General features: G+C 36.0%; 1 protein-coding gene across 1 annotated transcript in view; it reads left to right on the top strand.

Moving 5' to 3' along the window:
• Positions 1-7,254: 7,254 nt before the first annotated feature.
• Positions 7,255-27,545, top strand: part of STT3B (STT3B, subunit of the oligosaccharyltransferase complex (catalytic)) — a 27,913-nt gene continuing 7,622 nt past the window's right edge. Inside the window, 12 exon segments of the mRNA XM_010180079.1 lie at positions 7,255-7,357; positions 9,200-9,487; positions 11,216-11,281; positions 14,800-14,899; positions 19,378-19,476; positions 21,102-21,248; positions 22,216-22,264; positions 23,857-24,011; positions 25,717-25,928; positions 26,760-26,947; positions 27,432-27,543; position 27,545. The exon segment at position 27,545 is cut by the window's right edge and continues 74 nt beyond it. Of these exon segments, the coding sequence (XP_010178381.1) occupies positions 9,215-9,487; positions 11,216-11,281; positions 14,800-14,899; positions 19,378-19,476; positions 21,102-21,248; positions 22,216-22,264; positions 23,857-24,011; positions 25,717-25,928; positions 26,760-26,947; positions 27,432-27,543; position 27,545 (1,402 nt within the window). The 5' untranslated portion in view covers positions 7,255-7,357; positions 9,200-9,214.

A 27,545-nucleotide genomic window follows, 5' to 3' on the forward strand; every position in this document is an offset into this window, starting at 1 on the left:
TTTTAGTATTGATAAAACTAACACTTTTCTTAGTAATTTGCCTTGAGACGTGGAATAGACAGAAAAAAGTCATGAAAATACCTAATAGGCATCAGAGGAAGTGTCTGAAACTGTGGGCAGATATACGCCCACTGCAGTGATGGGAAGCATATCGTGGCTTCGAATGTGGTACATTGTGTGAATAGTATAAGCTGGGGTCATCAAATGCTTTTAAAAAGCTCTCAGCTCTTTAGCAAAAATATTGAAGATGCCCTGGGCTCTCTGAAGAAGTTAGAGTGACTCTGTGCTCCCTGTAGAATTTGATATCATTAAGCTACCGGCAGTGTGGCAGTTCCTGATTTTAGCACTTGCTAAGCGTGACATCTTACTGCGGGCAGTGAAAATACCATGCCAAGTAGTGGCAGTAGGAATGCTGTAATCCTTCTTAAACACGTTGGGGACTTTCTGATATTCGTAATGGTTATTCTAGAACCAATCTGCTGTTCTTCAGGATTTCCACTGAGCATTGTTGAATGTTGGACCTCTAAAAATAGGTGCCCTTCTGTTTGTGCCATCCAGCCTTTTTTTTCTGCCTGGGCTTTCTACTGTTCTTCCCCATCAAGGATTATTCTAATAGTATTACAAAAAGGAGGAGTTTCATTACTTGGCTGACTTCCAGACACAGACTTCTTTTTCCTTTGACTCAGAATTTCCATCTTTTCTGAAGTTAGGTGGCTGCATCACTGCAGAACTTCCTGTGTTAGTGTTATGAAGTTAGTATTACTTCAGCATACTAACTATCCTTTGTGTTACAAAGGAGTCTTTGCCACATATTTCTGAGTGTGTTTGTTCAGAATTAGGAAATCTGAAATCAAAAGCAGTTTTGAACCTGGGGAAACTCAGAATTATAGTACTGCTGCCAGTTCTCTTATCAAACATTAGACTTCTGGTTGACAGTCAATTTATAGGATGTTTATGTCTCCTTTCAAATGGCCCCACTTGCAACAAAACTGCTGAAGATCAGTTGGGCCTCTGTAAACGTAGGGCCTTCTTGGGAGCTTTCACCAAGTATTTTATGTTAATTGAGGCTTATCTGAGAATAGAAAGAGTAATTACATACCCATGTAATTTGAGATTATAAAATAAAAGACTAAAGCATAAAAAAATTCCGTATTTAATCCCTTAAAAATGTCAAAATTAGGACAATATTAATATCTTTTTTTTTCTGGTGGACTTGACTTAATGATCAACTTTAGTAGGAACTGTGCAAACATGTTCCATGTCCATTATGAAAGGCTGGATAGAGTTAATGTGATCATGGCTCCTGGATGTTTGTTGTCCAGCAAGTGTGCAATGTGGTAGCATCTTCCACATAATACTGTGGTAGGTGTGCATCTAGAAAAATTATTAAAAAAAAAGACTTGTGGACATATAAGTATTTGATTATATTTAAATGTTCTCACTGGGGACAATTCATGCAGTGTATCTTTGTTTGTATTAGATTTAAGACCTAATAAAATCATTCTGCTGCCATCAGCTTAAGTTAAAAAGAATATGAGATTTTTCTGAAATAAAAATTGCTTAGTTGTTCTTCCATTTTGCAGTTATGTCAGTTTTGGCTCAGATAAATTGAGGACAGCTCTCTGTATTGCTGGCTCTTTAACATATAGACCTTGTTTTATGTTTTCTCCATTCACACTGCAAGGTCTGTAACACCTTGGTGCGGAGTTGTAGGCGGTAGAAAAGGCTCTTTACCTATCACAGTTACTTTTGCCTACAGGTATTGCTGGTGCAAAATTCTGATCTTGATTAGTTGCAACTGACTTAAATGTCCATACATACTTTCCAAGGTTAAAAACTCAACACAAGTAAGCGTTTTCATGATGAGAAATACTGCTGTAGAGTATTGAATTCATTATGTGATTGATAGGGTACTGCACTTCCGTTGTAAAAAACATGTGCAGAACTCATTGTGGTAATTGCTTATTCGTAGATACAGACTTCAGAATAAGGCTTTCAGGATGTTGTGGTTGTAGTATAATATGTAGGCAAGCAGGTGTTTTAAATTTAATAAGAAATACCGTATATATGTTTCTTCATTTCAGTGGAAGTTACTGAACTTTTTCATCAGATTTTTCCATAAAAGCATTCCACTGAATAAATTCATCCTTTGAATGCAAAGAATATGTCGGATATGGAGTCAATCTGCAACTGTCTTTTTCAAGAATCTAGACTTGCCATTTCTAATTAGATGCCGTATGGCAGAATTGGTTCTGTAATCTACATTTGCATTAAAAACTGACTCCTAGAATTGCTCAGATAGCTTGTAACGTTCTCAGTTAGTTTGTATCGTGTCATTTTTCTGAGTTTGCAGATGTGAAAATTTTGTGCATCTGCAGCTGAATACTTTCAGAGCACAGAAGCCGTTCTAATTGCAGGCTTAGAAAATTTTCAACAGATTAGTTAGGAGGTTACATATTCTCAGATGGCTATAAAATGCCAGATAAAAAGTCTAGATGATGAGGCAGTAGTAGCATGAAATTTTAGACTAGTCGACAACTTTCCCACAAGAAGCAACGCTTTGATCTTGAGCTCTGTTGTAATGGAAGGGTCAAATTAATTCCATTGCCATCGATGTGCTTTGTCTTAAATGTTTTTAAGATCTAGATGAGGTAACTGCATTGCTGTACATGTGTCTTTTTCCTATACGTTCCTACTTTCTCAGTAGGCTGCATTTTAATTGAATGTTCATCTTAAATAGTACTTCTGTCAAGGAAATACTAAGCTTAGGAATGTCAAAGCCAAAGATGTCTCCTTATAAATATAGCAGTAATTGTTGCTGTGAAGTGCTGGAGAATTCTATAGCTTCTGGATAGAGCGAGTGATTGCTGTGAATAGTATTAACTAATCATCCTGCAGTATTACCTTTTGTCATCAGAAAAGCAGTTCATAAGGGGGAATAAAAATCAAACCCAAGCTTGAACAGGTAGTTAAGTATTAACAGTACATAACATATAACTGAAAACTTTACAGGCTTTAGTTTGCAAGTTGCCTAGTTAAGCTTTCCAAATTAATGTTGCTACTAAAAAAAAAATATGCCTCTGCTCAGTTATTTTGCTGCTGCAGCGTGTGCTCTGAAACTGAAATATGCTTTGAAAATGAGAACCATGTCTTTATTAACTCATCTTCGTTCTCTACTGAACCAACTATAATACGCATATCTCCAATACTGCAGCAAAATTAATGATACCATGCATAGAGTGCTTTTGTAATTGTTAGAACATCCCTCAAAAGGTTTAAACTACAGTATCAGTCTAATTTGATGGTTGGGACTTTGAATTCTGAAATGTACAAAGACAAGATTGTTTGGTGGTTCATTTAAAGCTTAGCTCAGAGGAAGAGACAGTTCAAACTACAGCGCTGACAGAAAGAGGCAAGGAGAACATCAGAGCATCACTTTTCCTCCTAGAATGTCAGCTAAAATAAGAAAAGTCAACGCTTACTGGTGTTAGTTGGGTCCTTAAGAGCTCTTCTCTGCTGAATGTTAGCAAGCATGTGTCGTCTTCACAGCATGGACTGAGAACTTGAATATTCATCTCAGTCTTTCAAGCTAGATTCTTAATTAGGCACGTGCTTCACATAATTTTGATCTTCATTCTCAGGTCTGTCTCACATTGACTTGCCTCAAAGGGATAAGGAAGGATGAGAGGGACTCTTGGGAGATGGGTGAACAGTTCCTATACCTCCAGATCAGATGGGTGTGAGGGTTGAGGGTGGGAGAAAAGGGCTCCTTTTCTTCAATCCGGTCCTGTCACCTACAGTGACTAAATAAGATGAAGTACAATCAACAGCGTATTGCAGTTCCTTGGTTAATGTCTAGCCAGTCAGGAAGAAGGTTCGCTAAAACTCCTAAATATCACCTATTCTTGTTGCTGCTGGAGATGGAAGAACCGAGGAAGGCAGTGACATGCAAGCCTGAAATGCAGCCCCTACCTGGCACTGGTTGTTCTTGTCTCCATTCTGATTCCTCCCTCAGTTGCAGCCCCTGAATCTCCAGAATATGGGCAAAGGCATGATTTTTTTCTGCTATTTCCCAGGGCTATTTTACACCCCTATGAAACCTATAGATAGTAGTATATACCATTACAGCAGCGCCATAGAAATACAGTACCACTGTGCTGTGTTTCAAACACAGTTTGAAAGGTAGTAAGAAGATTTGTGTGGCTATAGTTTGTGATACTCAGTGTTCATTAGCGGCTCTCTCCATTCTGGCCAAGGAGAATCAGTTTTACAAGGTTCAGACTTGTCCCTAAAGAGCAGAGTGCTGTGAAGTGGTTAAGCACTATCAGAGCATAACACTGCCCTCATAGGGTTGTTAGACCATGCTGTTGTCTGGTGCATTGCCCGTGGCTGCCACATGTCAATGCCTGAAGCTGGCTTTGATATGCAGCATTACTCATCAAGCTTCTCCTTATGTATGTGTTTATATTTACATTTTAATTTATTTTTGGTTACAGGTTATCTAGTGGGAGGGGAAGTGAGCACTGGTTTTTGGGTATTTTTAAAGTCAAAGTGGGGTCCTGTAGTTAGATTCTAAATACATGTTTTAGGATTCTGTGGTCATAAGATCATTTCTTGTTCTCACTTATAGGTCTTCTCACAGTGAGAAACTAATGCACCTGTAGTATTGCTAATAATTTCTGCTGTAAAGACATACCAGCTGTCTCTGCATGCTTTTCATTTGTGGCAAAAGAATCAATCCCTTTTTAAAGAAGGGGTTAATAGATTTCTATCTATCCTAAAGTATTAGGAGGGAAGATTAAATTTTCGTTTCTTAAGTGATAGAAGTAGGATGCTGTTATGTTGCATTTCAATTTTGGGTGGTAATTCATTCTTATTAAAGACTTAATGGGATGCTGCCAAAGCACAAGACAGTTGTTCACATCCTTCTGGAGTCAGCGATGAAGCTTTACTAGTTCAAAACACCAGGAGAATGTCAGTATGTATTCTTCTTGCTTATTTCATTTGTTTAGCTAATCTTTTAATGCTCTGAAAGTAAATATTAGTCATACTTTTGTAGCCTCTGTGAGTTTGAGTCATGGTTTAAAAAACTGAAAGTAATTCAGGTTAGTAAATGTCTTTCTTATTTATTGTTTACAGTTATAGGAGAACAACATTGACTGGGTTTTCAGTGTGTTTTAAGTCTGGTCCAGAGCTGGCTGGGTTTTCCTGTAGAACACCAAACTCCTGCTTTGTCTCATACTCCACTGCAGGCGCTTGGCACTAAACAAATTAACTATAGACCTTGCTATACTAAGATAAGAGGCTAATTTTACAGGTACAGCATTTCATAAATCACTTTATAGTTGACAGTTCAGAACTGGAGAGTTAATTAATATTTAGAAATCTAGTCAAATGGGAATAGTTGCAGGCTTATTAGAAACAAATGTCACATTGCTGTTTGATACAAAGATTTCTAGGTCAGAATGAGTGATGCTTGTGTGAATTTTCTTATATAAACATGACTAATTACTTTTGAAAGTCCACAGTTTTATCAGTTAGTGTATTCTATGTAACTGCTTATTTAGCGTGTAAGAGAGTGCTCCTGAAAACACTGCACTCATATTTTTTATTTACTTATTTTTAATGTCGATGGCTGATGCTGTGGTAGCTCAGTGAGAGGAAACATGCAAGTTTGCTGACATCTGGGCTTGAATTTCAGTTCTTTTTGTTCTTTCACTATGTAGATGAAGAAGTCTGCTTATGACCTGTGTGGTTGTACTTCAGATATTAGACTTGTACTCATTAAACAAGTAGGAACTTGATTGGTCTTTTACAGTCTTGAGTGTCATTAGCTTTATTCTGTTGAAATGAATTCATATATAGTAAACCTGTGATATTTTGGGAGTCCTAAATATAAGATTTTGATATAGTTTTAAAATTTGTGTTAGAAGTGATGCATGTTACTGATATAAGTGGATATTTTCGTAAAATAGACAATATGAAAAATACACATAAGCTTTTCTAGTCTTGAATACTGTCTGTCTTTGGAAGTCTTTAATGGTGAGTTGTTCATCTAGCCTATTTTCTGTTACAGTATTCCATTTAGTCATCTGAACTTCTACTTAACTAATTAATAGAATACTACTTTAATTAATGTCACATTGTTATGTAAATTATAATTAGAATATCTATTAGAAGGATTGGGTTTATGGATGTTGCTGGTTTTAGAAGTGGTGTTCACCTAGGCTTTTCTAAGCCTAAACTTTTTTTGCAGAACCTTACAGTATCAATACCTGTAGCCTTGTTCAGCTTTTGAATGATCATGAAAGGATCGCATTTTGGGGTAACATGCACTGCAGTTCATCTCACAGCAGTCGGATACCTAATTTGAAGAATTAATGGACTTTGTAATAGTTGAAAGCTTTTGCTGTCTGAAGTTTGAGAAGCTGGAAAAAATACGTGCCAGAAAAGTGGAAGATTAATGCCTTGATGGCAATCCACTGATATTTTTTAATGGTATATGGGTAATGTGGAAGACTGAACTGAAGGTGTGCATGGGAGGGCTTTTGTTCTGCAGGGAATTTCTGTAGCAGAGATTGTACAGACTTTGAAGGTGAAACTTCATCTACGTAGCTTCTACATTGTGTGTATTCTTACTGAAAGAAGGGAATATGTCAAGGTCATTAGATTAACAGTGAGAACAAACAGACTGGTTCCTTTCATTGCATATTTTACATACGCATGTAAAATATTTTACATACATTACATCACCTCTCAATGTTACATGAAACAGAGCAGCAGCAGATGTACTAGGTGGCTATTCTGTCTCACAATGGGAGTCTTGCATGGATTCTTCCATGATCTTAATTCTGTTTAAGTGGTATTCTGGATGTCGTAAATAATTGGATGCTTGACTGCATTTGAAAACTAGCTGTAAAAAAGAATGCAGAAAATGACAAGAGTGTTTGTCAAAGTGATAGAAAACTCTTTAATGTTTACCAAAAAAAACAAACACCTGTAACATTTCATCTGTGTATATGCACTGGCTTTAGAGATCAATAAAATACAGTGATTAGTTGAAAGCTTAGTAATTTACTTTAAAACTCTCTAGATTTAGAGAGGACCATTGGCATTTCATTGAGTAATTAAGTATAAAGTTTTGCTAAGTTTTACTTTCTAGGTCTTAAAAAAACAGATTACTTAAGGTATACCTAAAACTTAGGTTCTTGATTTTTATTCTCCTCCTTTTTCTGTGTTTCTCTCTAGGTTTAACTATAGATCAACACATCATCTTGCATCCCATGGGTTTTATGAATTTTTAAATTGGTTTGATGAAAGAGCATGGTATCCACTGGGAAGAATAGTAGGTGGAACTGTAAGTATTGTAGTAATAACTTAAAGATGACTTTGCAATAAGGTTTGTGTGTGTGTGTGTGTGTGTGTTTGGTTTTTAGGTTGTTTTTTTTAACTTTCAATACAAATTCAACATTGCTAAAAGCAGAATCTTAATAAAATATCCTTTTAATTGTCAAGTGGCTGCGGAGGGAATAGCAAGGTGTTTTCCGTTTTTAGCTGCAGGAAATAAGACAGTAAGTCAGCATGCTTTAGTCTTTATCCAGCAGCATACTGTGAACAAGAAATACAGAGCTGAGTTTTACTTCATTACATATGAACTTCTAATAGTAATAAATAAGGGTATTATGACTCTTTTAATTCTGGTACATAACATAAAATTAAAAACCCAAACCTTTTTTTTTTTAAGAACAGTTATCTAAATCTGTTAAGGCACAGGTTTTAATCCAATGATGTACTTTGAGTGGACTTCATGTATGTATAGAAAATGTTAGGATTTCACTGGGAAAAGACTTTTTGAAATTAAATCAGCGGGACACCTGTATGAAGCATCAGCAGTAGGTCAGATTGGTGTCGATGCAAGTTACAAGACAGGAAAAGTGTACAAAACAATATTATCAAACCAGAATACAAATATCATTCATTAGTAGAAAAGCTTTAGTAACACTAAGTAAAATAGGCACGTGTTACTTAATGTGTTAAGATGCTTTAAAACTTTTTCATTGTAGTACATACCATTTCAATGCATTTACAAAGTTTTTTGTAACAATTAAATTGCCATTTCCTTCAGTATCTTGGAGATACTTGAGGCTTTTTATGTAACGTGTGTGTGTGTATGTGCATGTACATTTTCTACACCTGTCTTAGATAGTAAAAATCCCTAGGAAATATAATTGAAATGTTGATTACATACATTATTTTGCAAGTCACATGGTATCTTGTGTTTTAATAATTTATCTTGAAAACCAGCTCTCAGGGATATATGCAGGGAAACATTCTGACATCTATTAATTTAATTTAGTACATCGCCCTTCTTAGCGTTCAGTGAAACTAAGGCAGGTGAAGTCCATATTAACTTTTCTAGTACATATTGATTTTTCTCATGTTGATAAATGTGGGAGGGTAGAATTCCTATTAAGAATACTTTAATGTTCTCCAATATTCTACAATGAATTCAATAAATTTGTGTAAGTCTATGCTACCTTTCCTGGAGGACACCTTAATTCAATTTTATAGGACTTTATTTTAATCCTTCATATCCAAAGATGTCTACAGATGTCTTGAAAAAATATGATACTCAACTGACTGTCAGCTTTTCATCTTAAAAAAAAAAGTATTGTTGATGCACACTTTCTTTCACCATGGGTAACAAGAAGTGAAAGAGTGGCATGGTGTATTTTGAAGGAAAGTGGGTAGGACTGGGAAATGTTGGGTTTCTTCTTCTTCTCTTTGGGTTTTATTGGTTTGGGTTGTTGTTTTTTTTTCTTAAAGCTGTTAGCTGGCTTGAAATTCTCGTGCAAACTTTACCTTCTGCTTCCATACCTTAATGACAAATTCTTCTCATTATATGGTAAATGTCAGGCAAGATAGGATATTATCTGTATGCTGCTTATTCATTTACAAAATGGGATTATATGTAATTGTTAGCATTAGAATAAAATTTAAAGAACCGCTGCTATTCAGCAGTGTTGTCAAAACATGATTAAAGTAGTATTAAAATAATTCCATTAGCTTTACCTGCTCACTGCTTATATCAGCTTAAGAAATGACTGTTTCATTGCAGATTATGTGCAAATAACCTTACCATGATCATTTTCTGCAGCAACCTAGTGGGTTATTGTTTGGTTTTTTCCTCTTCTTTTAGGTGTACCCAGGACTGATGGTGACAGCGGGCCTTATACATTGGATTTTAAATATGCTTAACGTGACAGTCCATATAAGAGATGTATGTGTGTTCCTAGCACCAGTTTTTAGCGGCCTTACAGCAATTTCTACTTTCTTGCTCACCAGAGAACTGTGGAACCAGGGAGCAGGGCTTTTAGCTGCCTGTTTTATTGCCATAGTTCCAGGTTACATATCTCGATCAGTAGCAGGATCATTTGACAATGAAGGCATAGCTATTTTTGCACTGCAGTTCACATACTATTTATGGGTAAGTAATTGCTGAGTCTTTTCCTTTGGAAAGGTTTTTTTGGTTCCTCCTTCAACCAAATGACTGATTTTTCTTAGAATCCATTGAATTCTTATTTTCCTCCCTCTCAGCCCTCTTCCCCTTGGCTCTTGATCAGGCAAGTACTGAGAAGTCACATGATCTGAACCACTCCATAATCATGCTCTTCATTTAGCTATGTAAAAATACAGTTCAACTGAAGTATGTGTGTCCTATAGTAGTAGTAATAGTCATAATAGTAGTGATGATGATGATGAGTCTATAAATATAAAGTAAATAGGAGAGCTGTTTCTGTTTTTCAATTTGGAGGTATTAGTATTATGTGAGCATCAAACTTTAGCTTCCTTATTTAGCCAATGAAAAGCAGTAGACTGAATAAAAGTGCTTTGAATTGTCTTTTGGAGAAGCTGTTGACTGTATGGAGGGTCTAGACTTTGACTTAAGCATCCAAATTAAATAACTAAAGCTGTCCCTGAGCAAGATATTAGTATTTCTTGCATGCTTAAAAAAAAATAGTCTGTTATCTTTTAATTGACCTACTTGCTAGTGCAGCTTCTCTGTCACTTCTTAATCTGTTTGTAGAATTGCATCTGTAATGCAGTTTTGTGTGAGGGAGTTTAAGCAAGCTGGAGGTTTTTCTGACTGTTGCATCTATTTTGAAAATACCACAAATAGCATAACTGTATTGTTAATTCAGTATAGGCACTGTATGGTGCTGTCTCTTGTGCGTTCCTTGAATGCATATATTTTTCATTTTGAGTGTCTCCATGGACAGTATGCAGATGGACATTACAGCTTTTCCTATGATTTTTTCAAGATTTCTACTTTTCACAAGCAGATGCATACCCAAAAGTCGCTTAGCTTTAGAATATTTCAAACTTGAGATCTTGTTGATAGAAATATAATGGAAGGTAATTCAAGTTTTTCATGACTGAGTGACTGGTGTTAGTTAAATGCAAGACTTTAATATCTGAACTTGGAATAAACTCCAGCTGTAAAGGTGTACTGAGTTTGATAAACAATAATAGAATCAACCTGCATTGTTCCTTTATAATGACTGAGACATAATAGCAGTTATCTGTTCTTATGAAACTCATTTAACTAAACTGCATAGTGCCGTAACGTACTTCTGTAGAATTACGTATGAATCAAATATTTTATAAATAACTTTCTAGCTTTACTTAATGCCAGTTTTTCATTCCTATTTTCCCATACCGCAATCACCACCATCAGTTTTGGACACAATCACACTCCCTTATGGATCCCACTCAACCTTTAGTAGTACCTGGATGCTCTCATTAACCTTAAGTGAGTTTTTCAAAATTACAGAATAGTTCTTTTATCTGTAATTGCAAAGCTGGGTCTGATGCTAGCCAAAGTAAGCCATGGATAGTCTACACTTAGAATTATAAAGTGGTGTAATGTCTCAAAGAAAATAGCCCTGAGGCACTGCAGCTACTTTCTACCTCATATCATGAAGCAGGGAGTTGCATTGCATTCTGCCTCTGCTTTAACTGGAGAGATAGGTGTAAGGTGTTTCGTGTGTGAATGAGCTGCACTTGTGGTTTGGTTTTATGGACAGCAGTTCAGAAGCATGCAAATGTAATTTGATATGTGCTAGAGAAGTTCTCAGCAGTTGTTTTGGAATGAAATTTTGCAATATTATGCAGTAATTGTTTGTCATTCATAAATACTTGGTTATTTTTAAAGGTGAAGTCTGTGAAAACTGGATCGGTCTTTTGGACAATCTGCTGTTGTCTATCCTACTTTTACATGGTAAGCCTTTTAGATAGATAGATAGATAGATATATATAAAATCACTAAACTATCTGAGTAGGGCTTACATGATCCATATGCTGATGAAGAACAGAAGGAGGAGATTTTAATCTTTGTCGGAGCCATAATACAAAATTATTGCTTCATACAACTATTAAAACCTTAAATGTACAAGTGAAAAGACATAAGTATTTATCTCATACTGTGAATAGGTACTCTGATTCAGTGAGATTTTTGTTTTGGTTCAGGCAAATTCAGGTAGAATTTTGATATTCATGTGCCACTGTGTCGTTGTTACTAAAATAAAATAATAATCTTAAAAATCTATGGACAAAGTTATATTTACATAACTTTGAAAGATATTTCTTTGGGTATAGTTATGCTGTAAAGTAAAACTTGCCACCAGAGCTGCTGAATGAATTCAATGTCAAATTAAACAGTCATAAAGTCCCTTTCTTGATCTATGAAAATGGACGCTATTGCAGACATGTTCCTAAGGGCTAACAGAGGGGAAAAACAGTGTTAAAATTGAGGACGTAAATCTAGTGGCAAAATGGAGAGAATTGGTTCCTCCCCTCCTTGATCTTCTGAAACCTTAGACCTGAAGAATTTTCCATTATGAGTCAGTCAAAGGCCCTTTTCCCCCTAGCTGATGAACTTTTTTGTGTGCATGTATGTGGCTATATGAAAAATAAATTAGCCTCAAAATAGACAGTGTTGGGACAGTCAGGAAAATTGCTTAGTGTCGGTTAAGACTGAGGTCTCAAATGTTGCTTTTCTGCAGTCAGGTAACTAGGCTTGCAAGAAAAAGGAATTTGCAAACTGTTTTGCATGCCTTAACCTCTGAATTAACCTAGTACTTTAAATTACCTGGATGCTGCCTAGATATCCTCTAGCTTTAATGTTCATTGGGTTTTCTGGGAGATTTTTGCTGCTAATACAGGATAGTTATCTCCTGTTAAGAGTACATTTATTTCCTCCCCCATTGATCCTACTTTATGCCAAGTTATTAAATAAACAGCCACTTCTTTATACATAGCGTTGCTGTTTATACGGCATTACAGTGGAGAGATCCTGTAGGCTTGGTACAGACTTATGTGCAGTACAAAATCAGGCAAGGAAGTTTTTGAACTGTTACATTTATATATCATAGTCTTTTTTTATATTGTGCCAATTTACTGGCAAGATCCTCTGAAAGTGCTGTTCATAAATGTGCAGATAACAAATACGATATTTATACAATTATACTGCTGGGGAAAAAAAAAATCACACAATAACGAGTTATTTCCATTTTACTCTGACTAGTGTGTTAGTCTGTGGGATTGTATGGCAGGGGGAGGTACGATCTAGTGTGCGCGTAGTGACAGAACTTATGGAATCAGTATCATCATCATGACATTTAATCCTTGAATGTAAATTGATGTGTTTTTCTTTTATTTTCTTTTCAAGTTGCCAGCTACTGAAAGTTTAAGATTTTTCCATAGCGTAACCTCAGTGATTAGATGATAGAATGTTATTGCTTACAGAGTGTACCGACTTCATCCCTGGTGGTGTCTTTCCATATATTGTATTTCCCTTTGGGAAAGAATTAAAAGACATTTTGCTTAGGACAAGGCATAACTGTACTACTCGTTATATAGTATTCATTTGTCTTTAATGGAAATAGTTATGTTTTCAGTATAAGTTGAAAATTAAATCACAGTTTTGAGGTAGGAAGAATCAGTCCTTGTATGGGGAGCTTGGGGAACAGCTCCTTGAAAGAGAAACCGGTATTGCATGGACTGACAGAAATCTTTCTTGGTAACTAAATGTGCTTAAAATACATACCTAACTCACTGTGATAATTTGATTCATAGCATTACATTGCATTCTGTAAGGAGATGGGTTTTTTCATTGCATTTGTATTTTTAGCATTTATTTAACTTCAGCAACTTCTGCTTCAGATGGCTTTTTTATGATGAGGAGGTAAAATAAAACAAAGCTTTACATGGAAGCAATCCTTGTAGAAATAACAGCATTAACAGCATGTTGCCACTCTTTTCTGCTGATCTATGAGGATGCCCCAGCTTTTTCAGTTTTCTTTGAAAAATTCCAAAGTGCATCTTCAGTTCAGTACTTAGATTTGATTTAATATTTTGATAATTAGAGATGCAGGCCTCTGGTCCATACAAACTGTCTGCTACCTGCATCATTCAAACCTTTCCCTAAATATAACAGCATCCTAATTGCATGAGTGTTCTCATTCTGTTCTGTCTTACCTATCTTCATACAGTATTTTCTCTCAGTCAGTAAGCATGCCTGTGTAAACCATGATAACTTCATGCATTTGGTAGTAGGATCATGATAATCTGAAACAAGTTTCTTGAACATTTAGAAGATTTCTTTTCTACTTGTTTCACATAGTCTGAATCAGTTACCCCAAATTTAGAAACACTGGGGTTTGTAGTATTAGTATTAAAAAACCCAGTACTTGGCCTCATCCTTATTTTAGAACCTGTTGTGTAGAACATAGTCATTTGGTTTCCTTTTGATTCTAGGGCTTTAAAAATATCTACATGAACCTAAGCCCTAAAGTACAATTAAAATGAAAACCACACTAGCTAGTGCATTCTAAAAATGAAGATCTGGGGTAGGCATGGTGCATATGGGAGAAGTCTAGGCTGTCATTTGATAAGAGGACATGTGTTAAAATACAGATTGTCTAGTCAACATTAGCCCTTCTAAATATGTTTGAAATTTAGGTAACACATTGTAATGATGGCTCATTAAATCTTTATCTAAACCAGCAATCAGTGATGTATTGATAACACTGTAGTGTTTCAGTTCTCAATGCATCATACCAGTGAATGTCAAGTGCTGCTGTTACTACAGGTTCACAATATCCGTGATGTTGCTGTACACTGTTCTGCAGTGCTCTGCTCGCCTGCCTTGTGCTTCCACCTCCATCCTTTTGTTTCTGTCCTTACCCTGCAACCTACATTGGCTGTTCCACTCCAGGAGTTCTGCTCCCGGAGGTGTACCTTGCTCCCTTTTTCCTCTCTGGCAGGACATACAGTTCCCTGTCCCCACCAAAAAATGTAGAGCATGGTGCTAAATTTGCATGTCTGAAGAAAATTTTGGATCCTACACGGGAGTGGTACTGCTGCGTTCTGCTGCAGCCTTCACCATGGGAAAATGCCACCAGCATCAAATTCTTGTTTGCCAGCATGACCAGATTAGCTTGGGAGGAGGAGGAGATACAGGAAAGATAGCCTTCAAAATCCACCAGCCCATTTCAAGTGTCAATACTTCGATGTATGGAATCGTAGATACATGATATGGAGGAGTTGTTGGTTTTTGGGTTTTTTTCATAATATATATTGAGAAAGATTCTAGTGGTATTACTAGTAATTCTGACTGCTTGTCTAGATGGGGTTTGTGGTGTCTTGTTAGACCATCAGGATGTATAAATCCAACATTGGCTATCCTAAGAATCTGCAGGTGTTTTAAGTTCTAAATTCCTATTCCCTTTCTTACAGGTCTCTGCATGGGGTGGTTATGTTTTCATCATCAACCTTATTCCACTGCATGTGTTTGTTCTGTTGCTGATGCAGAGATACAGCAGGAGGGTATACATCGGTAAGTTTTGTTCATTGAGCAGTCATGCTCAAATGCTGAATCATGAGATATGAAATTAATTATTCGGATGTATTTTGTAGCAAGCAGGAACTAAGTAATTGCATCAGGTTGCATTTTATTAATTTGATTACTGATTATAGTCAGTTATTCTGTACAACATAAAAATAAGGAGTTAAAACATGCTCACACTTCCAAAATTTCATATACCTAGCCTCTGACTAATTTTCTCCTTTCTAGCACACTGGAAAAAAATAATTGGATGGTTTGATATTTGTAGAACCCTTTTAATATATTTCGTGTCTAATAATGTTTCATATTTTTGTCTTTTCCTACTATGTTAAACAATTGCCAATTTAAAAAAGTTGTACGGCAGAAATTATGTGAATTCTTGTGATGTATATGAGAAGAGACATGAATTTTAAGCAGTGATGTCTGTTTTATATAACCTAGACTAAAAAGTAGTGTAAGAGTCTGTCCACTCCACGTGAATCCTTAAGATTTTATTGGGTTAATGGGTCAGCCTTCCTTCCAGTTTCAGGAATGTGTGAATAGTAATCTTGGGGGACTAACTTTGTAATTCATTTTCCTGACATTTAAATACTCTGTAAACTATTTTTACAGAGACTTTATCAGTTAAATCAGTTGGCCATGATGTAGGTATGTGAATGAAATAATTAATAAGCAGTTCAGGTATTCAGAGGTTTATGTGTTAGCTAGAACATTTTTGACTCCATAATATGAAATCTTTACAACAGATAGCTTGAGGCTATGGTATTAGTTGAAGTGTGATATCATAGACTGTTTCATATTTGTAAATGTATTTTTGTTACCTATTTTAATACTCTCTTATCTTTGTATTTTTAATTATTTTAATGCTTTTTGGTGCCTGCTAGAGAAATTGGTATATTTACATATATATTTGAACCACTATGTACTATACTATTTACTCAGTTTACTCAAGTCTAATTTTATATTTTTGTTATCAGAACTATAAGCACCAGTTTCACACTTCTTCATGTTAATCTATTTATATAATTCAGAACTGGAAATCCTTTTAAGAAACAAGGGGGAGGGGGGAAGCTCTAACCCACCTTTAATTTTTAATGTTAGTATTGCTTAACTTCTTCATTAACTACTTCGTTGTATCTTAAGGGGGAAGTAATTTATCTTGTTTTGCTTCTAAAATTGTTATATTGAGTACTTTCATTTTCCAGTTTCTATGAGTTGGGTGAGAGAAAATTAAATCTACTAATTATAAAATCCTGAGGTGATGTGGTAACCAGACAATAAGGAATAAGCACTCTTGCTTTTTCAGCTCTCAATGAACTAGTCTTTGAACTCCTCTGGGGAAAACAGTACTGCAGGTTCATATGAATTAAAGGTTTTGGCAGACGTTTGTTTTGCAAATAGCTACAGTGTTTTGAGATGTTATTGCCCTTCAGCTGTGAGGGAGATGCACTTCAGCAGAGTTGTCAGGATGAAAATGTGATCGCTGCTCTGCGGTTCCACTGCAACTGCTGGCTTAATTTAAGCTTCCATGGGAAGCTTTTTACACACGGAGAAGCTTGAATGTCTCACATCAGTGTGTGATTTCTAGGTTTATTTAACAGGGTGTTTTTGTAAAACAGGTAAGAATGTGCAAGCACTTCTCAGAGGAAATTAAAGTGTGTTTCACTTCCAAACTATTCAGGTAGGGAGAAGAGTTTACAAAAGCTCATTGAAGTAGGGAGAATAAAGATATTTTTGCAATGTGCAATTGCTAGTGTGCCTGCAGCAGTCTCATAGTTCTCAGAAAAATTACCAATGTGCAGCTAAAATTTTTGTAATCTATTGCCATCTGACCATAGCTAGTAAAACCTGCATCCACTTTACTAATCTCCAATAAGTTTTGGGGCTTTAATCTCTAGATCAGTTGCCAAGTTTTTTAAACTAGCACAAGCCTAACTTTTGTAACTTATGAATGTTTAATCTATTAGCATAAATGAGGTAGCACCACATTTTAAAGAAACCATGATGGTGTCCTGTATATAATTTTCTATATGGATGATTGGGACATGATCTGCTCTGCCTGACAGTGTAATTCTGAGTCATTTAATGAGTAAAGATTTTGTAGAATGTGAACTTTTTGCCAATTTTAAAACACCTTATGACTTGCAGGCAGATGATTTTATCAGATAGCTTCTGACACACTTGGCATCAATGGTGGGATCATGCTACCTACGTTGGAAAGCCTAAGCTGTGCTTTTTGTTGTTGTTGTTGTCTTGGCAGTGGTCAGTGTCTTTCATTCAGATCTTACGAGCTTAATAATTAAGAACAAGTGCTTAAATTCCAGTCTATTAGCAGCACTTGTATAGGTACGTAACCTCTTTATTCAGATACAGGAACTATTGGTATTATTTTCTATTATTGTACTTGTAGTTGCTCTTGAAGTTTATCATATGTTTTAAAAAATAAATGGTTTTACATTTGGAAAGGTACCAATATAGATTTAAGTCATGCTTGCACACTTAAGAGACTTGGTAATTTTCACTTCAATTTTATTTTTTTTCTGCACAAATTTTTAAAGTTCTGTATAATTTTCAGAATATGTAATAACAAAGCACTTAAAAATCTTCCAGAATTTAAAACTTAATTTCAATAATGCCTTGATCTATGTCTTGGATTATATTATTTAAATAGTGAGCAGGCATATATTATATTGTCTACTTCAGTATTCTAAAACTTCCGATGAGAAATGTTTATTTCTGGTGATTATGATCCATTAAGTATGTGGTCAAGTTTTTGACTGTACTCTCTGGAGAAGGTTTTCGGTAAGCTCTTCCCGTGTTTCCGCAGTGTACAGCAACTAAAATTGTTATGAGTTTATCCACAGTAGGTCAGAATGTTTTTGTTTATTGATCTATTCAAAATTATAACCATGAGAGTAGCTTCCAGGAATCAGAATTCACTTCTTGTTTTTGCAAAAACTGCGAACAGGAGAATGTGAAGGAACTGGGAAAGCTTATGATGATATATCACCTTGATGTATCTACAAGTTCCTGGAAATATTATGTGGCTGTGGAAATTGCCAGGTTTTTTTCAGTACCAGGCAGACACATGCGATAGCTGTGTGAAAGAAGTGGGGAATAAGGAATGAGCAGGGAAAAAAAATGGTGGACATAGGAAGTATAACAGGTGCAGGACTAGGCTTTAAAATGGTGATTACAATGATCTAACAAGTATGAAATGTAGTGATTTATGCCAATCATTGAACTTCCACAGGATGGCAGTGTTGTAACACTTTCATGGTACAGTAAATGATTTATGTTATGTTTTGAAGAGTGAACTCTTCAAAAATTCAGCTTCCTAGAGCAAAAATGTATTTCAGTGACATATGAGGGCATAGATTGGTAGCTAGGCCAAGTAGTGCAATGTAGATGCCTGAAAGAATACGCCAGAGAAGACAGGAATTGGTTGGAAGTGTCGTCACAGTCACTTCTATGACTTTTGGGAAGCATATGATACCCTGGGAGCGTAATTTCCCAGTGAGACCACTGGTAAGTGATGCACTCTCCAGACCCGTTCGCATGGAGGTTTGTGAAGGATTGCATGGGAACAGGAATCTCCTCATAAGTTTGAGGCTGTAACAAAGACAGTGGTTTATGATTTGTAGGAGGGTTTAAAAATCTGGGAGGTGGATTATTGCTTTTTGGCCCTGAGGGAACAAAGATTCATTTGGACTTGAGCTTGACTGCTTACTTGAAATGTAATCAGGCTCATGGCTGTTCGGAGTTGGTATTTCTCTCTTCTCCCATCTCTCCTTGACCCTGGAATACAGAGGACCAAAACACTGTCAAAATAGAATATATGAATCTTAGTGCATACATTATAATCAGTCATATTATTCATATTAATTATGTTCTTGGCCTCTACTTTCTGAGTCCCCACAGTTGATATAGATCCATTAATACATGAGCTTAATATTTATGTTTAATTCTATTGCATTTCAGTTTCTTGACATGCGTCTGCTTTTGTCTTAAAAAAAGAACAAGCGTACCTCTTTGCATTTTCTAAATAGGTAGTGGACTTTTAAATGTTTTGCTTCTTTGAGGTCTGGTCCCTTCAGTCTCTCCTCATATAGAAAGCTGCTTTTGTCGCTTGATATGTGAGAACTCTTCTCCACCCATGACCTGCAAATACAAGATGGGAAGAGAAAACTGTTTCCAATGTAGAGCATCTTGGGTAGAAAAACAATACAACTAGGAACAACAGTATTTTGCCACTTCCTCTAAAATGGGATGCAGTAAGCAGGTTTATTCTAGTCAAAGAGAAAAAATGTAATTAGGATGGCTGAAATATTTAAAATAATACAGTTCTGTTTCAGTGTCACTGAAGTTGGGGGGAGGATGGACTCTACTATGGAACTAATGCTTTTTGAAATATTGTAATTCACTTTCTTCCCACTTTTCCTTCTCTCTTTTCACTCTTTTTTTGCTAGCATATAGCACTTTCTACATTGTGGGGTTAATATTATCGATGCAGATACCTTTTGTGGGATTTCAGCCAATTAGAACAAGTGAACACATGGCAGCTGCAGGTAAGAAAATTAAATGTCTGCTTCGAAACAGCCTGCTTAGCACTAGAAAACCTCAAACCCTTGCGGCTTTGTTTCCTTGTATCAGAAAGAACAAGTACTAACAAACCAAATTGTTAAAGAAAAGGAGGTACGATTTAGTGTCTGTAGGGAAGTTTTCTTTTCAGCTGACACATTATCCTTCTTTGTGTGAGCTAATGGAGGTAAAATGCCTCCATAACACTGGCTCAGTTACTTTCTGACAAGCACTTATTTTACACGTTGATAATCACTACTGTTTTGCAATATAAGGTTGCCTTCAAGCATTGTACGATTGAAACATTCCTTATTGGTAAACACGGTTTTTACTGAGCAATTTGTTTGTAGAGTTGATAGTCTTCTGTGATTTTTCAAAGTGGGTTAAATACAAATGGCTTAAATTACTAATCAGGAGGCTGACTTTTAAATAACTGATTCAATCTTGTTTGATTCTTTTTTATTTCTTTAAAGTAAGTTTTTTTTTTTCAGTAGTTGTTAAGTCACACATCTTGATTTCTTGACAGCAATAACCTCTAAGACTAATAGGTTTATGTTTAACTGCATATACTGTTTGTGTGATGTAATTTAGCTTCCTCAGGTTTTTTATTATCTATAATCACTTACCAAAATGTATTTGGGACAACAAATGGAGTATCATTAAAAATTTACCAGAAAAATACTTATACAAATGGAGACTTTTTTATTTTAATGATCTGACTACAATGGAAGGAGTAAAGATTATCAAACCACATTTTGCATCTGAAGATTACTACATTTATTTAGTGAACAGAGTTTCTGTCTTTCTCTTGGAATTCAGAACTAGTGAATTTCAACATCTTGCACCTCACATTTATTGTTAAATTGAAGAAAGACCATATACTTTATTTTATTTTTTTTTCTTCTGCTAGCTACCTGTGAATTTTCGCTTTTGAATGGACTAATCATTGGAGTGATCTGATTGTATACATTGAAATGAGTAACAAAAGAAAAATTGTGTCCAAGTTCTGGTTTAATGTTAAATTCTGAACACCTTTTTTGAGGTTGCAGGGTTCTTACCCAGTGAATTCTGGTGGTGTAACACTAGCTTTATATAGTTCAGTTGTCTCTATCCCTTAATGCTTAGGTTTGGTTTGGGGTTTTTTGGTTGTTTTGTTTTGTTTTTCCTTAAATCCTCCTTTTTTTTTTTCAGTCACTTGATTTTCATATATTTCTATATTAGCCTTGTTTGTGTGTTGCCTGGAGTCTGTGTCTTAATTTTTCACCAGGTCTAGGTATGTTAACCTGTATTTTTATCAGAATTAATGCAATCTAGTCTTCAGGCGATTCTCTCTTACCCCAATTTAATTTGGGAGCAAAGAGAGATGGTGAGTATTTGAGCTCTTGACATAATAAGCAAAGGGTGTTTTGGAGAGTACTTTCGCTTGTTGTAAGTTTCTGTCGTTGCAAGGAAGCATCATCCCTGTTAAATATTATAGTCTGTTTGTCAGAAAGTGATTTTATACTAGTATTTAGATGTGAGGATGTACATAAATACAGCCAAAGTACACCAGTTGCTCTAACAGCTGTTACTACATCTGAGGATTTAAACAAAAGCTTTCCTGTATCTTTAGGTGTTTTTGCACTGCTGCAGGCGTATGCATTTTTGCAGTATCTGAGAGACAGATTAACAAAGCAAGAATTTCAGACGTTGTTCTTCTTGGGTGTCTCACTCGCTGCTGGTATTGTATTCCTGAGTGTCATCTATTTGACATACACAGGTAAATAAATGTGAAAGTCGTTTACCTTTGGAGCAGATAAACAAAATTATCAACATTTGGTTTAGTCTGCAGTAGTTGTTGGCAATGCCTGCCTATTCTGGATAGCATTGATAGGTCAAGGTCAGATTGCTTACTTTCTGAAACACTTGAACCTGATTTCTGTATGACTTGAATTAATCTCTAAGTTCTACTTTACTTCTATAGTTCAGCCTCCTGTCTTTAAGGCAATTCTTCCAATTCCTACCAAAAAAAGCTTGCCTTTGCTTGGTTGCCATCCCCAGATGCTTCACTGCCATCTTCTGATTCCATGATAGACTTCCTTGGTGATCTACTACCGTACTTCTTTCTCCTGATGAAGAAAAAGCAATCTTATTTTCTTAACTAAATATATGTCACCAAAAAATTGACTTCTAGTTGGTTTAAAATGCATGATCTTAATATTACACCTCAAATATCGTTCTGTCAGTTTTATTTTGGAAGAAAACACTTTCCTGAGACTTGTTTTTATTTTAACTAACTTCTTTTCATAATGTTTTCAGTGTGTTTTTTTAATAATTTGTTTAATTATTAATTATCAATTATTGACTGTTTTGTAGCAGGGGATTTTTTTATTGTTATTCCAAAATAATACTTAGCATCTCTATTTGTTTGAAAGTCTTCTAAAATTTGATGGTTTATTATTTGCTCTTCAGTATGTATGAGCAGGTCCTACTAATACTTAGCAAAAATTTTTGGAGGTGTGCATTTCTTGATACTCAGCCAGTACAATGTGATCCTGTAAGAGTGTGTTCTTCTAAAACTGCCTTCATGGTTGATAGAGTTTGTAGCCTGCCTAATGCAGTAGGTCTGGTTCACATATAACAAAAGTTCAAAGAAATTGTTTTGTGCTATAATTTGAGGGAGCAAAAAAATTCTTATATTTAAATACCTAGGCAGCAAAAGCAGTTTTTCCCCTTCTCTTTTTCAGGTTATATTGCTCCTTGGAGTGGCAGATTTTATTCACTGTGGGACACTGGGTAAGTAAGGATAAATGATATAAGGATTTAGATATCAATAACATTGTACTGAAAACTAATAATCTTTTGCTCTGCTCATCCTCAAATCCATGTAGCATTTCAGTAAGGGAGAATATAGTGGGCTCTAATCAGTTATCTGAAGAGAGTGTTTGTAGTAACTGTTTCATGATTTTGCAACCATTTCACTAATTTGTCTATTAAATTTCCTGCTTCTTTGGAAGTCCTTGAATATGTAATGGTATGTTTTTCTATATGAGATTATAGTGCTTCTTAGCCTAAAATAACCAAAAGCTGTACCAACTCCTGAGTACATGTTTAAAAATGACTGAGAGCCTTAAACTTAGACTATTTTCATTGCGCAACATTGCACGAAATCACAAAGATGTTGCACATACGATCTTGCATGTTGCCTGTTTATTATGTTCATACATCTAATTCTGGTTGATTCATGTGTGTTTTCACAGGTAAAAACCCATGTTAGTTAATCTTTTGTTTTAGTTAACCTCGAAAAATCCAGTGTTGGATTCTTTAGCCAGCCAGGAGAATAGGAATAAAACAAGATATTTTTCTCAAATATATTTAAGGTGAAATTCAATTGGTAGATTTTTTTTGCTTTTAAGATTAAAAGCAGGGATAGGAGAACGTCAAACTTTTGCAGTTCAGGTTTTTTTCAGTCTCCAAAGTCCAGCTTATACAGGATTTTGTACTAACTCTGCAGTAAATGTAGTAGAATATATGTTACTAAAGAAGCCTCAGATTCATTTGAAGAACATACAGATGTTGTTCTTTGCCTGTAAACGGAGTGGTCTCTACATATACAAAGCATTAAAACTTTGAGGGCTTGTCTACATTAGAAAATCATATTGTGTTAAAATATGCAATGCAGTTTTGAATGAGACCTAGATCTCAGTGAAGAAAAGGACATATGTTTGGTACCTCACCAGTCAGTCATGTAGCACCCCAGTCATGTAGGTCCATCTGTGTAGCTGTCTTTATTTTAGAAGACAGTTTTGTCCTTGTCTGCACTGAGTGATGACATGTTGTTTAGTTGACGTATATTTCCGAGTGTAGACAAGGCCTGATTTTTTTCAGCATCTAAAAGAATGTGGGGATGTCAGTAACTGGTCTGGTATTTAATATTGTGACTTTCTGTATTAAGAAAATAAAGGTATTCTGTGTAGAGGAGTGTTTTCAAAATGCAATGTTGAAAATCTAGGAGACTTTCTGGCATGGATGATTATCTCTTGAAAATGTAATTAGGGAGCTTCCATAGCTGCCTGTTTTCATTTTGGTGAACTTCATATGTAGCCATAGTAAAACAAAACATCCATAATTTTCATTCTTTTAATTAGTATGGAAATAATCCTTTATAGTGGCATTTTAAATAACTATACACCAAATACTTCCTAAATACAGTAAGACATGAGGACTTTTTTGGTATAAAAGTTTCATCGTATTTCTGCTGAATAGAGCACGTGCCATTTTAAATTGAAATGCTTCCTTTGAAATGAGTTTCAGAATTCCTAATGTTTACAAGTTTTAATAACTTTATCTTTTCAAAATAATTTGAACTGATTTTTTTTTTAAAAAAGGTATGCGAAAATTCACATCCCGATCATTGCCTCTGTGTCTGAGCATCAGCCTACAACATGGGTTTCCTTCTTTTTTGATCTGCATATTCTCGTGTGTACTTTCCCAGCAGGGCTGTGGTTCTGTATCAAAAACATCAATGATGAAAGAGTCTTTGGTAAGAGAAAATATTTTAAAATTGTTTTGAAAAATCTTGCCTTCAACTTGATTCTATTTTGGTTTTGTTTGCTCAAAGCAGGTATATGGCTTGTTCTAGAAAAGGTGATGTGTTTAAAGATTATTACTAAAAGTTGCCTGCACCCAGCAGTATTTAAAACTATTTCTAAAAATGCAGAGATTGGCAAAATGGTGACGTATTGTCATCCCAAGAGTTGGGATCGAACTGTGTGTCGGTGTGGTTCTGTTCTGGGGTGCAGCTGCACAGCTCAGCTCAGCTCAGCCAGATGAACAGCTCAGCGCAAAGGGAAGTTCCCTATCCTACGCGGGCTGCCAGGCCACCGACCCTCCCCGGGGTGTCTGGCACTCATCCCACCACAGATGATGATTCAAAATGCCTTTGCTCTCCAGATTTCCTGCTATTTCAGTGAACTGAATCTCTTGCTGTGGAGCAAGTGCTAGATGAGGCACAAGCCTGAGTGGAGGTGTGGGGGCTCCCTATGTCAGTGACAACAAATGGTTTATTTGTACAAAGTTGCACTGTGAAATCAGACTTTTAAGATGATGAATGGGGCTCGTAAGGCTGGAATTAGAAGTCGTAGCCCATATGGAGCAGTGCACATCACTCAGGTCTTGGGATTTTACAAGGACAGGAGGTTCCAGACTGATATAGCTGTCTCTTAGGATTACCTAAGAGGTGCGTGGGCAGTGGGAACATTTACTGTGCTAAATCCAGTGACAGGGGTATTCTGTGCTTTGTGGTTTATCGAGTCCTTGTCAAGACCAGTGTTGAGCAACTTGCTTTCAGCCTCCCACTGCTGCATCACCCATTTAAGTCAGCATGAAGAGACCTATGAGTGAGAATGGAGAGCCATACTATTTTGCTACAAAGCAGAAAATATTTATGTAATGTAATCCGATAAATCAATGTCCCTTCGTTATTTCTGCGGCAAATCTTTCACAAAAGCATGTTGTTAAACTGTAGCAGACAAAGAATAACCACTATTACTGAACAATAGATGTTCCTAACTAGTGTATACAGGTTTGTCTGGGTATTTTTCCTTCTAAGAAAAGTGTTCTGAATATTCCTTACTACTCTGAAAATCTTGGGTTTTGTGAGTGGTTTTTCTTTCTGTGAGATGGGGGGTGTAGAGATAATACTGTTCAGAAAAACTTGCTTCAGAATAGGGTTCACAGTATCATCTTATTTGTCTGTATGGAATTATAATGTAGACAAGCCCCCAATTTGTCCACAGATATCTCTTAAGTTAAATTAAAATTCGATATTTAAAGTCTAACACTTCCTTTTGCTTTTTCAGTTTCAATACATTGTTTATTCTAGGGTTGTTAGAGGTTTTTAATCAAATGAAGCTGCCTATTATTCCAGTAGTATTTGTGGTGTGTGATATTCAATTTCACTAATAGTGTATCTTCTGACACATTATTAATGAATACGAAAATGGGTTTGTGTTATTGTTAACTGATGTCGAGATGAACTTCAGGAAGGGTTTGAGACTTAAAAGGGATAAACGTTAATTGAACTGCATCGCTGTAAATTAAAAAGCAATGAAATGCAAGATGCATACTCAAGTCTTTATATACACAGATGCTCAACCCACTTCCAGAAGTAGTTTTATGGAGAGCATGTACGTGTGCAGAGTGAGCGTTATTTCCTAAATGTCATCAGCAGATTTGTGTCTTTGCAGTTGCTCTGTATGCAATCAGCGCCGTTTACTTTGCTGGTGTGATGGTTCGGTTGATGCTCACGTTAACTCCAGTGGTCTGTATGCTATCTGCAATTGCTTTCTCCAATGTCTTTGAGCGTTATTTGGGCGATGATATGAAGAGGGAAAATCCACCAATAGAGGACAGCAGTGATGAGGATGACAAAAGGAACCCTGGCAACCTGTATGATAAGGTGAGCAAGTTAGAAGTCAGAAAACAGCTTACTTTTACTATTTTATTTTTTTTTTCTTTTGGTCAGATTATTTTAAATGCTGCTAGAGGTCTGGATCACTAGCATGTAAATTTAGAACTGGTACTGATGTTCTCCAGTAAGGTGTAACCCACGTCCTAAAAAAAATTGTCAGTGTGGGAGTGGTTCCTTCTAGCGTGATCAGTGACGAGCCTTTAACCTAAAGTGTGTAGCACTGCCCTCGTTTTCTACAGAAGTGATGGTGGACAGTTGTTCACCCTCCTTAACCTCTCATAGCAGTTCTGCATCACTGAATGTTTCCCTCTTTTATTTTCTCTAGGACATGGCAAAATTAAATAATATATTTTATGAAAAGGTATTTCTATTCATAAACTTGCATACTCTCTTCATCATGAAGAAAATGCTGTTAGATACTAATTTTTTAAGTCGCTTAGGCTTTGTTATGCTAACCTTGACAATGCATGAACCTTGGGTTTCCCCCTTTTCCGCACAGTAAATACCTGTGCCTTTCTCTTTTCCACCCTGCTTTATAAAAGGGATCATCGTACTGAGCCAAACCAAGTAAGTCAGGCATTGACCCTCATGTAATAGGTTTTTCCTTTCTGAAAGAGGCTTTCAAGGAATCATCCATTTTTACAAGTAGCTGTATTGTAAAAATATTCTTGTATGTACTTTGTTAATTTACGCTACCGCTTGTCTAGCTTTATAGTATCCCATAGCATTTATGAGGTACATATGGTGAAGAAAAAGGCCTGAGTTCCATTGTCAAGGGTGATTAAAGTTGCCGTAATAGGTATATTTGTGTTTGTTTAGGCAGGCAAAGTGAGGAAACATGTATCTGAACAGGAAAAAACAGAAGAAGGACTGGGTCCCAATATCAAAAACATTGTTACTATGCTGATGCTGATGTTGCTGATGATGTTTGCCGTTCACTGTACCTGGGTAACCAGCAATGCGTACTCCAGCCCCAGCGTTGTTCTCGCTTCCTATAACCATGATGGGTAAGTAAGGTCTACAAGTCTGCAAATACTTAGAGGGCAAAAGCCTTTCTACTTCCTTTGCGTTAGAAGTTTGCATTACCTTCTTTTAATCGTATTAAGGCAGAATTGTCACTTGAATAAAAAATCCTTAGTACTCCAATTTTCAGAAAGATAGTATCCTCTGGAATATTTAGTGTAAATGCATTAAAATAATCCTATCCAAAGCCAATAAAGATGATGGTTAAAAGAAATTGGGAAAACTTGATAACGAATATATGTATGAATATAAATGTTGGAAATGCATTCAGTCACATCTTCAAAAGCAGTTCAGCTTCTGGCTGTTTGGCTGTCAGTGGATTCAAACACGACTGCTGGTGATTGAAGCCCTCAAAGGGAGCTGAATGCATAAGAGAACCCTTACTTGTGAGCCCAGATTTATCATGGTGCAGTTCATTTGTTGCTAGTATTTGTACCGGTGTGAATAAAATGAACTCTTGTTTTCCAGGACTCGGAATATCCTGGATGACTTCAGAGAAGCCTACTACTGGCTGAGACAGAACACAGACGAGCACGCCAGGGTGATGTCGTGGTGGGACTATGGTTATCAGATAGCAGGAAT

This window comes from Mesitornis unicolor, unplaced genomic scaffold, assembly GCF_000695765.1.
Source record: "Mesitornis unicolor isolate BGI_N332 unplaced genomic scaffold, ASM69576v1 scaffold23852, whole genome shotgun sequence".
In the NCBI taxonomy this organism is placed as follows: domain Eukaryota; kingdom Metazoa; phylum Chordata; class Aves; order Mesitornithiformes; family Mesitornithidae; genus Mesitornis; species Mesitornis unicolor.